General features: G+C 27.7%; 1 protein-coding gene across 1 annotated transcript in view; it reads right to left on the bottom strand.

The window, feature by feature from the left end:
* The window catches only part of LOC114123676 (semaphorin-2A), a 347,857-nt gene that overhangs the window by 154,058 nt on the left and 179,361 nt on the right, over window positions 1-14,438 (bottom strand). The window contains exon 6 of the mRNA XM_027986733.2: window positions 807-907. Coding sequence (XP_027842534.1) covers window positions 807-897 — 91 coding nt within the window. The 5' untranslated portion in view covers window positions 898-907. The remainder of the gene's footprint in view (window positions 1-806; window positions 908-14,438) is intronic.

Below are 14,438 nucleotides of genomic sequence, written 5' to 3'. Positions count from 1 at the left end.
CACGACGCGTACCGTAAACATTAATGGGTATTACTATACCCGTAGCAGACCGTATTAAGTTCACCGAGAGCGCCCGAAGAGCTTTCGAGACACGATTATTATATTATTTAAAGGATTAGGATCACATTTTTATTTTTGTTCCCGTTCCGCGTCCCTCGTTTTCTAGGATAATCCTCTGTAGGACGGCAGTAACGCTTCGTCATCCTATCTGGTTTATAGTTCCTACCTCTTAAGTATTAGATCGACTGCAACGCCTACAACGTTTAATCCTATACATAACACACGATATCGATTCAATAATTCTTTTTACTATACACTAAACGCGGCGTTGGCGTAACTACAACAGGCGTTAAATTTAAATTTATGAAAACCCAACGCGTAGTGTAATTCTTTCGCGAATAAATTTCCACGTCAAAAATATATTAATAAAATGTGGTATAACTTTTTTGTCGAGGTTGCAAGGACAAAATTCAAAAGTAATACTAAAATTATGAGTTTTTTTTTTTTTTTTTTGGAAAAGAATATTGTAAGTTTTTGAAATATATTCGACAAAATTCAAAAGTTTTTATTTTTTTTTTCCGCCGAATTGCAAAAAAATAGCGTTTTAATATTACTTATTTTACGCACCATTCGTGTGGAAATAAACTTTTAATGACAAGCTGTCGGCGAGAAACGGTAAATTACCATATTACCTACGGGTTTACCGAGATATCAACTAACAACAGCGGTGTCTATTGTTTTCTCTTTATATTTGTTTTCTCGGTTATTTATCTACATCTATAAACGAAGAAATATCGAAAACTTACCTGGCGGCAATTCTTCAATGGTAATGGCATGTGTTTTCAATACGACAAACGTCATATACGCCGCTAACAGTCCGTACAAAGCCGGCGGCATTTTCAATGATCTGTAAAAAAAAAACAAATCAGTGTCGTTATTTTACTGTTTTTATATCGTAAACTTAACGTGTAGCTACACGCTATGAATGCTATATTATGATCTATCGATTTATTATAGGCGGGTGTAAAAAACACGTCACGGTAATATTATTTTATATAAAATATGTAGGTGCCTATGTATGGTGTAGAGAACAAGACATTTGTGAATAACCACATTACATCTACGTTTGTATTCTATTAACCCCCTGCAATAACTCAGTAATCCAATCGAAAAACATGTCCATAGTAGGAAATCGAACCCGATAGATACAATAGCTGTTGCACTGCGCAATTTATTGTTTTTATGATTCAAGGGAGCTAACCCAATCGGTTCGACTAGCAAATCTGTGTTCTACTTCAGGACACTGTACCAATCTTTGCATACATAATACCTATAATAATAATATAACTAATAAAATACTATGCTCTTGAGATTTTTTTTCAACTGACCGAGTAATTTTTTTTTTACATATATTAAGCGTTGGTGGTTGGTATTCTGTTCTGTCATAACTATAGTCGTTCGCTATTCGACCGTAAATGCATTAAATCATTTAAATGTTTCCGAAAAAAAGTGTATGGAAAATAGATTTATTGAGTTTAGTTTTTATATGTTGATTTTGACCTACCTTTAACATATCTATTTTAAGTATTCAGATAGATTACGCTACTCGTAAACTGATTTTCTGACATACATTTGATGTATACCTAATATATATTAAATTATGCACACACAAGAAATAAAATGTGATACCATATCGTATTGACGTATACATTTTTTGTGATTACAAGATATTAAATATTTTTATGTTACAAAAAAAAAAAAAAACTAAAAAAAGTTGACATTAAATTATATAACTGCCATGGTATTATTAATATAATGTTATTGTGTTATACATTCTTTGTTGCCAATCTCGGTGAAAAAACACGTGTCCCACGATGTTCAATTGCAGCAGCGATGTAAGTCGTGGTATTACGGGCTAGTTGGTCGTCTTCGACACATCATCTGGCGTCTTTTCAAGTCACGTAAGTACAAAGACGCACACCACAATTAAGAGTGGCATTAAAAACAATATTTCGAGGGAAGTTTTGTGGTAAAACACGACTGGAGACCACTATAGTTATGTGTATACATATATATTTATATACGTTATATTAATTCGAGTGAAAAGGGGAAATCACAATAAAAAAAAATGATAACGAGTGTACGGGCGACGGACCGGAAACAGAGATGGCATAGTCGGTCGTGTTGGGTGCCTGTGTGCCACTCGTTATGGCAGCAACAGCGACGGCAACACACACACACACACAACGGATTACATTTTAAAATGCAACCATCCCTCTCCGGTCGCTCTCCTCCTAAACTCTTTCCACCCACTCTCGGCGGTGGTTATAGTCATAATGATGATAATAATAATAATAATAATGCTAAGAATATACCACGGTATGTTTTAATATAACTCCGGACGGCCCGGGATATTTTAAATATGCAAAGTGGCGTTTTGTCCTGGAATTGTTCGGAGGGTTCCGGTGCAATAATAATCCCGCGTAAACCCGAATAGTTTCACCTCCTTCCACTCGTGTTTAAACACCGAAAATTAATAATTTAACGCTCGTAATACCCAAACCGTTTACGTGGCCAAGTTGGACTTTTTTCTTTTCTTTTCTTTTTTTTTTTTTATTATTAAGCTTTTATTTTTACGTACAAGTCATTTACATGTGTTGAAGGTATACGCTAGCTACCGAATAATAATTTAACTACTTGAAATATTATGCCCATGCGAGAAATTACGTATCATTGTACAGGTATATTTAAGACCACTATCTGCAGTAAAGCCAATTAAATGTAGAACAATTGAAGTAGTTAAGTAATTTATTAAGTTAAGTTAGGATGTAATATCACGGAAATCGATTATATAAATTAACTTCAAAAATTGCTATACCTAGTCTTAAAATATTTTTTGAATCATCTAATCTTTTTTGAAAAATACTATTGTACTATTTTTGTCATTAATTATTCAAGTAAGAAAAAGAAGAGTAATTATAACAATGGTTCATTTAAGAAAAATAAAATATAGAATTATAATAATATAAGTTTCAATTTTATTTGCATGTATTATAATATAATTATTATACTTTGATAAAAAAAAAAAAATAATGGTTATTAATAAATTAAATTACGATCAACTTATTACATTTTTAAATATTTTCAGAAAAAAACTTGTATAATTAAAAATATACTACCGACAAAATAAGGCACGTGCCAGTTTATACTTTGACATTTAAGATTTAAACGTACAATTATAGTGAATAACAAATAAGATAATAGGATATCTGGTCCAGTGAACGAATCGATTTTTATTAAAAGGTAAGTAATAAGTAACTTAACTTCGCATAATTCAAATTAATTTAATTTTAAGTTTTGATTAGTTTTTATTTCAAGTTTTTTGTCTGGAATTGAAAGGTATAGACAAATTAAAAAAAAAAAAAACATTTACTCAGTATTATTTTTCTATAAATAAAAATATATAAAAACCTATATTATACGTAATATACAATATTACTTTAAAAATTATTTCATTATAATTCCTAGTAAGTAGTAAACATTTTATTTCATTATGAAAGACTTTGCTGAATGGCTTATTTTTATTTTATTTCTGTAAATATAACTTTGAATAAAATATACAATGTATACAAAAACAAATATTATTTTATAATTTAAATGGTGTAATTTTAATATCTAAAATATATCGTCCAAGCATGTCTTAAAATTGTAAATGAATTGCTATTCAATCGAATTTGTATCTATACTTTTTTTTTAAATAATAATGTATAATGATAAACAGATTACATACCTACCTACTCACACTAAGCTTGATTCAATATATTATTAATTTTCATCATTAAAATTACCTACTTTGAGTCAAACTTTAGTTGTCATTTTAGACTATCTGCAAAATATAATGCGCATCATTATATTATTATATTTTTATCAGCTAAATATAATTTATGAAAATAAATAATTCGAATTAAATTTCATAAATGTTACAAAAAAAAAAAATTGATTTTGAAAGAAAAATTATACCTAACAGAAAATACAACGCAAGAAAAAAATCTTTATACATTTTTCAATTTTCATACGACAAAGGAATTCACGTTGAAATAACTGCGCCATTGTTTTATCACGCAGTAATTTTCCAAACGAAACTATTTAATATCTGTTTCTTTCATACAATTTTATGAGAATATTTTATTACATTGGCTAATAGATTAATGTATATTTCCTTCCTAATTAATCATCCTATATTAATATAGTCTTTGATCTAATTAGCCCCAGGCTTTTAAATTAGTATTCCTTTGTTTAAACAAAACATACATAACATAAAATCAGTCGTTTTATACGTTTCCTATCATTTAATGTCACTTTGAAGTCAACCAATGATCCATTATGTTTTGTTTGCGAATATCAGAAAATCTATACCAATATACCTAGTATATGGTATGTTGTGCGAATAATATTAATTATGAGAAAAATAATAATTTTTGACGAATTCAGCTCATAACTATTGGCTAAAAATATGATAAAAATTGATTAATTTACTGTTATATGATCTGGTTTAAAAGATACATTAAGTTGTATTACTTAAAAGTACTACAAAATTTCATTTGGAAAAATCAACTTCAAATATTTTTGTAATACATTTTTTTGACGGTTTATGGTACTTAAAATAATTCATTAAAAAGGTTAAAATACATTTTCAATAGGTACAATAATAATATATTATAATAATTCTACCATCAATAAAAAAATAAACAAAGTTCTTACAACAACTGTAAAAAAAAAGTAAGAAGTTCGTAGCGTGACGTTGGTCAATGTCACGCGATTTTTCTTATTTTCCGGCACAATCATTATCCCAGAACCACAATTTCGTATTATTTTATATGCTCTACGAGAAAAACTTCAAGTTGATTTCCTTCATTTTTCCAACTCGTATTAGCCACTTTTACTTAGCCCATCAATACTTTTTTGGTCTATATATAGGAACTTTGGTATAATTTCTACGGGAAAACCGCACCCTTTTACCGGAATACTACTTTAAACGTTGACAACCCGTTAACCCAGTGCCATTATAATGTGCAAAGGCCGCGAGAATTCTTAACCTTTAATGATATAAAAGTAAAATGACCTTTTTGCTAAGATGTCCCCAGTCGGTAGGAATTTAATGACTATCGTTATTATTTATAACTCTATAGAATCGGTAATAAAAATTACGAATATTTTACATAGATATTTTAGGGAGAATTCTTCAAAAAGGAATATTTATTTTACTATGTATTTTTAATGTTAGTTGTTAATTGGTTGATATAATAATAAGAAAGCAGTAACATAATTGTTCTAAAATATTTTTGTTTTTAAGTTAATTAGTTAATAGTGTACATTCAAGCTTAAGATTCAATATATTTAAAACTTATTTGTAAAATAGTAAATAGGTAGGTACATTATAATACAATACAAATTGTCTTATCTCTCATCCGTAAACCGTTATTGTTGAACTTATACATATCTAAGCAAGTTTTAGTAAAAATAGTACTTTAAAATATTTTTTGATTTACATAATATTTGTTGTTTTATAGAAATATATAAAAAAAAAAATGTTTTTTATATTATATAGAAACAAGGTTGTCATTTTCATACAACGGTATAAAGAAACGCTAAACTTAAACTTTTACTGGTCTCTTTGAGCACAGATAATTTGATAAAGGATCTTTGAAATACTTCATTAGGTTTTTTGTTTTTAGAACTTCATTGGTCTGTATAATCACAAAGTCTCATGTAAATTTAGTTATTTATCATATAAAATTTAGTTACTATGGAACCTAATTTAATTCACAAAACTATCAATGTTCAAGTATTTACAGCGAATACTTATTCTTTTTTTTAGCTTTTGTTATATACATTATACAATATATATATAATATAAAATTAAGTGAACTATTTCTTAGTTTCTTAATTTAAAATAGAATCAAATACTAATTTTTAATTTAATTTTTATGTGGGTGCCTATACAAATTTCCAGTTTTAAAATGAAAGATACAGAAAATATTTTAAAAAATTATTATATTATGATTATAACAATAAATATTATAATGAGACACAAGTATTCAAATGGAATATGAATTACACGGACAAAATATTATGTTTTATGAACCAACAGTATTAGGTTGTGTTTATAGAAAACTATTATATAGATTTGTGAATAACCGATACCGAAACGATTTAAATTTAATTGATAACGATTACAGGTAATATTTAATTCTTAGAATCATCATACTAAAAATAGATGATTATAATATTACAGTTATAGTTACCTAACACTAATAATAATCATAATATAAAATGAGACAAAATTATCTTTTTCGGTGTAACGAAAATATATGTAATCTAAATAAAACGATATTATAATGATATAATAATGATATTGAAAATTAAAAATAAAAATTAAGCAATAAATTATTAAATAATAATATCAGACTAGGACAATTCACAATTATTATTGTTGGTCATAACATTTAGCGCTAATAATAATAAAACAAATTTAAACGAAGCCAGTTTTAAAACATTACTTTTTTTGAAAATACGACAAAGAGCGCTGTGTGGTTTTCGGTCGGTAACCGTAGTTTGGTTCATGTATATAAATTGAACGCGTGTTCGAATGGACTGAATAAAATTTCTAATCGAATTATTAAAACGAGAATACAGTGTTCGATTGTCGTTTTAAAGCATTCTTTGCGGTCATAGTACTATAAACTTAATATCGGACACGTGGGAAATCCAAAAACGTCTATACGCGTGTGCCCGGACAAAAGATCGGCCACATGCATTCGCGCCGCTATTATTGCGCTCAGTAGGCGACGCGACTCTTGGGAATTCTCAACGGCCCAGCAGTCTCGACCTCTGTTTCGGCCGTGGGGTAATTTGTAGGCAACAGGAAGGGCGGACAGGACGAGTAGGAGATGATCCTCGTCGTTATCAGTGTTATTCCGAGCCATTAACACAACGCGGTCCACAACAACTGGCCAGTCGCTATACCATACCTCCACCGATATCACCACCACCACCACCGCCACCATTACCGCCCGACCGGACGGGATTTACCAGTAGGTCTCCCGAGAACGTGTATCATTATTATTACGCCGCATAAACCACGGAGACTGCAGTGGCGATTCTACCTCGGTATAGGTAGGTATATAATATAGGATTCCGCGGACTCGGAGGTGAGCCTGATAACACTCGCGTCCCTTTTGGTTTTTAATATTCGTATTCCTTTGGATCGCGATAAATCGGACATCAACGCGCACCCTCTTTCTATGGCTACCACCGACCCGGTGCAGGGATACGCATAAATTACCATTGCACATCCGCACGCACTCGGCGATGGAAATCGTGATCGTAATAAAAATTGTGTTCTCTGCCCGCCCGCCAATGCTGGAGCCACCGAACATGCAATATTTTTCAGTAAAATTGAGCGATAACGTGTTCCTGGTCGTCCGCGCGGTCCAGTGGAGAGGACAATGCAACGATTCGGCGAAGTGTGGACTGTGGTATTATTGAACATAATAATTATTGTAGTGACCAAATTATATATTATATTATTATGATGGTTAGGTACATGTGAAAACGTGATAATCGATTTCATTCGTTATTATTTATTTTTAACGGGCTAGTGGGTCTGTGTGTTTGTTGATGACGGTTTTGGCTCGAGGACGGGTAACCGGAAATTAGATTTCCGATGCCTGTAATATTCTAATGACCGGAAGGTGTTGGAAGTTAAAACAAAAAAAAAACCGTCATAAGGACCCTTACGAATTTATTAATGCGAAATTTATTTGGTGAAAAAGTTGGCTGAAACTCAATAAATTTAAATTTTATCGAATGTTTTTTTAGAAATAAAATAAATTCTATTAACTTATTTGAGAACATTATGACATATTTACATAACTATATTATTAAATTAATCGTAACCAGATCATAAACAAAAATTTAAGTATTCAAAATTATATTTTAAAGGCAATTTGTCTAGTATGAATAGTATGATACATTTACTAAATACATGCAAAATATAATAATTTAAAAAAAATACTACACTATAATTTATTGTAGGTACATATTTAAATATAATAAATTATAATATTAATGAGATAGTTAAACATTTGTTGTTAAAATTAAATAATTTAAATTTTGTAAAAATCAGGTTTTGTGTATTTAATACTTTTTTTTTAAATTTTCACGGTTACTTGAAAAAGTAAGGGAAATTTTTAATTCTTTGCAATTGCTCTTGCTAACTAAATTAAACTACCTGAAAATTGCAATGAGCTTTCAGAATTTTAAACCTAATCAATACATTTATTGTTCCTCTCAAAATGTAAATAAACATATTAAAATATTTTATGGATAGGTACCTAAAATAGTTATATTTTCTATTAAAAACACATTAAAAAAAAAAAAAAATGTTTTCAAAACAATTGATAATTAATTTTTTAATTATACTCTGTATACTACCATTGATTTAATTATTCAACCCCTCAACAATTATTAGATTAGTAGTACTCGTGTTGTATTTGAACATTATATAATATAATGTAACTTACATGTTACAAGTTAATTGTATTAAAATGTTTGACCATGTATACTGAAATAAAAAATGTATAATGTTTGATGTTAAGTCAACAATTGCCAATTCATACCCTAATAGTAAAAAAAAAACAAAAATATAATATTTTGTAAAATAATAATACGTTTTTGTACATTATATAAATGATTTTAATTGTAAGTACTGTAAGAGTATAAACTTGTGTCGCGTGACAATTGTTGAAACTTTACACAGAAATAATAATAATAATGGATACGTTAAATACCGATTATGAACTGTTGAAATTCAAATTCAAACTGACAGTTTTATTCAATTTACCAAAAAATATGGCAAATGTTAGACTAGAGATATCTATACGACATTATGGCGTGTTGGTAGTCGTTTACACGCAAGTAAAGTACAGCTATGTCCAGGTGAGAAATTTAAGTAAGGAAAACCACGTATTGTAAGTTCAAAAACATGAAAACATTTGCTAGAAAAATAAGAAGGTTTTTTGGAAAGTATGTATAAAATCGAATACAAACTGAAATCAAATATGTTTGAGTTAAAAAAGTTCTGATAGGACATTAACTATTAAAGGTATTTTTAAAATTAAATTGAATTGTGAACACGAAAATAGTTACATATAAAAATGTATACATTGAACTTCTCGAAATAAATTGGACAAATGTATTCTAAAATGTTTTCATTTTACTTTTAAATTTATAAATATAAAACATTATTATACAGGAGTTATTTTTTGGATTACTGTATGATGTACAATATAATATAATAATATAATATGAAGATATTATGTTACTGACATTATTTAAAAAAAAAAAAAAACAATTATTTATGATAAAAAATAGTTTTGACAAATTTTATTATTTTTCCTAATCTAAGAAAATAAATTGTAAAGATAAGCTAAACGTTCATAATGGATATTATGTTTACTTTATAAAGTTTAAATATACGTCGCAAATCAAAATTACTTTATCAACTACTTTTAATTTTTTTTTCTTTAACACGAATTAAAATATTAAATAAATAAACAATAGCGTTTAAAATATACAAAAATAATTACGATAAAATAACATTGTGCAACTATATACAATTAATATGCAACGATAGCAGTAATGGTTATCTATTTTTTTCATAGTATTTTTTAATTTTTTTTTACAAAATATTTAATATTAGTGTAATTTAATATTAAAATTTTAAAACATCACTTTTGAGTTTTGATGTATGACGTTTTGAATCTTTTGGAATTATCATCATTATTTTTTTCATTAAAATAATATAAATTAACAAAGTTCAAATATTATTGTTTTTAAATCACGCTCTTGACATATAGTTTTTTTTTAGTTCTTAGTGTTTTTTTATTATTCTATTTAATATGTGTAAAATATGTATAAGTACAATTTCTTTTAATTAATTTATAGTTTGAATGAATTTTTAATGTTTCTCGTTCAACAGGCGCATAATCTAAATTTATAGAATTAAGAATACTAAATATTATTGATCATGAATTCATAACATTGTCAGTTGATTTTATAAAAACATGTCTAATTTTACTATTTTTTATATACGGTTTATTGTTTCTTTATTTTATACATATTTTTCAATATTACTTATTTATGTAAGCCCAACTAATATATTTAATTTTACAATGACAGTTGAAATTCACTGTACAGTTATTATTATTTAATAAAATCCTAAATCAAAGTAAAATTCTCATAATTGACACTTCTGAAGCGGTTTTAGTTTAGAAAATTAATAAATTAATAATATACCCTTTAGAATAAATGTAATTGTTTAATATAATAGTACAAACCTGATATATTTTAAATGATCAATTTTGAAATGTTACATTACTAACGTTTTTACTATAGTATTGCAATAAAATATTATAATAAAAGATATTATTTATTTATTTCAATGTAAAAATGAATGAAAATAAATATTTTCCTCTTCCAAAAGAATTAAATGTCCAAAAAATATAAAAGAAAAGCTTTGAAAATAAACGTGAGTATTAGTTTTTATACTGACGAATAAAAAATGAATTGCTCTCAATGTAAATATTTAATAACAATGAATTAAAATTTAAAATAATTTAAAAGTTTAATTTAGTTTTTTCACCGCAGTCATGCTACTAAATATATACCTAGCAATTTATTAGTGTAATTTTAATTAAAAAAAAAAAAAAAAAAACATGTAGGTATTATATTATAATTTTACGCTGTATAAGCCTTACACAACAATTTGATTTTCAATGTTTTCTGGAAATAATAATTTGAACTTACAAAATATATTTTGGTACAGAAGACTATTTAACATGCGTACATTGTACACGTTTATTGTTTTTATTATATCTGTACCTATGAAATACTTAAGTGAAAAAAAACGTCAAACATACTTTGAGATTTAATAAAATCTTTGTTAGTCTTAAGTAAGATTAGTTATGATGCTCTGAATTGATTTATAGTTGTATTAAAAAAAAATATGGTGTTTTAAAAATATAATTTTATAATACCTAATTTAAGTTTTGTAACTCATTATTCAATGTACTTACCTCATAAAAATAAATTAATAAATATTATAGGAAAATAGATTATATAAACCTTAAAAGGTTTAACAGATGCGTATGCAATATAAAACGATTTAAATCTAACAAATCCATTATGATACCAAACACTTTTTTTCGTATTATGTATTTTATTTTAATTAAAAATACTCAAAGTTAATCAATTTAAAATTAAACTTGTAAAATAAGTATAATTTTAAAGTTTGGGTACTATACATATTATATTCTATTGATGAGTCAAACAATGAAAAGAGGGATGAATCAAAGGGTTCAGGTAAATTAAAAAATGTTTTAAGGATTCGTATAAAAAATAAATAGCTCTTTGTAACCAAAAAATGTATTCAATTCAGTATTTTGTATTATATTTCTTGGAAGTATTCATCATTTTGTTTTATTAAATACTCGTCTCACATCATTCACATAGGCAATAGCAAAATAACAATGTCAAAATTGCTTAAAGATAATATATCTATTTAATAGTTCAAAGTTATGAATAACTTTGACATATTATTATTTCACTTTTTAAACAAGCTCATTATACAAACTTCTAATTTAAAAAAAAAAAAAAAAAAACATTATTATTATTATAATAATTATAAAATACGACTTAAAAATACTATTTTATTTATTACAGTATACAATTTACGATGTATTATATTTTCTGGTTATTTAATTACAAATTATAAAATATATCAGCAACAACCAAAAGAAAAAAAATTATGTAAATAGTTATGTAGCTATGTATATATAATGCTATAGACTTAACTGACATCATCATTATCGACATTATCTGTTGTCAACTTTAAATTCAAAACCACACAAAATAATACTGATAATAACTTAAAACATAATATTCAAAAATATAATTTGAATCAAAATCCAATTAAAAATATCTGCAGATAATTATTGGTATTCATACATCTTTTTGCATGTTTTTCGTATACTTATAAAAATACAATTTAAATGTATGCAAATATAAATGTACTCGTACCTATTTTATATGAATTTCAATAAATCGAAAATTTCACCTTTATAATAAACTCGGTCAAAATCATCATTTGATATTTCATTTTTCAATTCGTTCTCTTGTCTTCTTACAATATAAACTTAAAAGTGATGAAGTCATGACGTGACTTAAGAGTACCTCGAATTTAACTAAAATTTCTTGTTTACAGAAAACCTGGGTTTCAAACTCATCACGATTACGGAAATCACGCACGTCTTCATTATTTTTTTTTACCATGAACCCCTTGTTATTTATCCAGTGTTCATAATGAAATAAAATAAAATTCGGCGTGACGAAATTATATAAAAATTCATCGTACGTAATTATTATTCAGGGACGTCACAGTATTTAATCAACAGTATTTGCATTCGACGGTAACGGTGGTGGCCGTTTTAATTATCATGTTTCCAGTTCAGCCGTCGTTTGTTTTGGCATTTTTATTATTATTATTATTACTTTTTTTCTCCACTTGTCCCTCTCCCTAGCTGTTTTACGCAAAGTTCCGGAGAATAACTCGATATCAACTCCCCTAAGAAAATGATCAACTTCAAAGGAAAATATATTCATTAACTGTTCTTCAAAGGAGTACTTGGATACTGCCGGTTTGCCAAACCACGATTTCGTCTAGCGCAGATGTATTAGTGCGAACTTAATACAACCTACAGGAGTCCATTTTCAATAATGATTCGCCACGTGCCTTGCTCTACACTCTGATTCATCACAGCGTCCTCTTAACTAAAACACACATACAGGGGGTACACATATATTATATACGTATAAAACAAAGCTAAAGCCCGTTCTCACTGCGAGCTGACCGAAAGCGACCCAAAATTTGGAAACCTGAAACCTTGTATTGTATACATCGTGGTTTGATGTCTGTCCCTACACCACGCCTGGCTGAGTCATATCGATATCTGTTGTATGCCAAGGGTGTGTATTATTATAGCAGTGACATTCAACGGTCGGACACAATTCGTTCGTTGTCAAGTCGGTGTAAATAATGAGAAAAATAACAAACTAGTTCGTGAGCTACGAAGAGTATGTCCTGTATAGGTTGTACGCCAAATAATTGACCTCTCTATAATACTTTGAAATTTGAATATGGGTACCTTTTTATTGTGCGTATATACTTATTTATATAATCCATATCAAACGTTTTGTATTATGTCTAACAATTATTTGTACACATTAATATTTATTGAAATATTATTTAATTATACATATTATTATATCAATGAGTTTAATAAGTTTTGTATGTGTTTTGTATTTTAGAGTGAATAATCTAATGTATAAAACATTCATCAGAAACTCTTTAAATAAAATAATCAATTAGTTACATTTATTTAGTTTGTTGTAAGAAAATAATTCAATAATACTGTGAATAACATAGTTAAGAATATATAACAAAATGATAACAAATACTTTTATATAATAAAACGTTCAAACTTCAGATATTTTTTCTCTTAAATATCACTCATCACAAAAAAACGATTATTGTTTACCGCTTCTAATAATTTGAGAATTCTAGGAATGGTAATAATTTTACTTCATTAATTATAGCTCGATCAATTTAGTCGGATTTTAATATTTAAGTGTTTCGTCAATAGGTTTACATTGAACATTTTAGTCTACACATACAAGATGGTATTATTTCCTGACTATACACTTGACGTAAAAGCGTGGTTGCAGTGGTATACCACGTTGACTTATAGACTTAACTATATACGTGCCCACGCAATATAATTTTACTGATGGAAACCAATCAAGACATCACTTCAAAATATATTAAATGTATTTACGAACAGCTCTTGTGACAAGGTGTGGTCGTTATTTTTATTACAGAGGGCCCGTGATCATGTGTTGTATATGCTGCCAGAAATGGGTAGGTACTATATAATTTCAATGATGATAAGTGAAGTTTAATAGGAACAAAGCTCCTTCGTTGTTCTATATAGACAGACAGTGGAGGGAACACATAAAAAACTTAAATATGATCACCATCAAATTAAAACCGAAAAATGATTGCGGTGTTTTTTTTTTTAATTTTTGATAATGTTCTCTATGGCGATGAAAGTAGTTTTAACTCTTCATAATGCGTTTTGCGGCAACGGGTAGTTGTAATTACTTAAACCGTCAAATAGATGACGAGGAAATGGGAGCAGCTACGAACGTATAACAGTGGTTTTAAAAGGGTTGTTTTGTTTACCTAAACAGACTGACTACGGACAATACGGCTATAATAATGCACCCTTTGGACAGATTAAATAAGATGACAGTGCCCC

The sequence above is a fragment of the Aphis gossypii genome, chromosome 2, assembly GCF_020184175.1.
Source record: "Aphis gossypii isolate Hap1 chromosome 2, ASM2018417v2, whole genome shotgun sequence".
NCBI lineage: Eukaryota > Metazoa > Arthropoda > Insecta > Hemiptera > Aphididae > Aphis > Aphis gossypii.
This window is presented reverse-complemented; position numbering and strand designations above follow the sequence as displayed.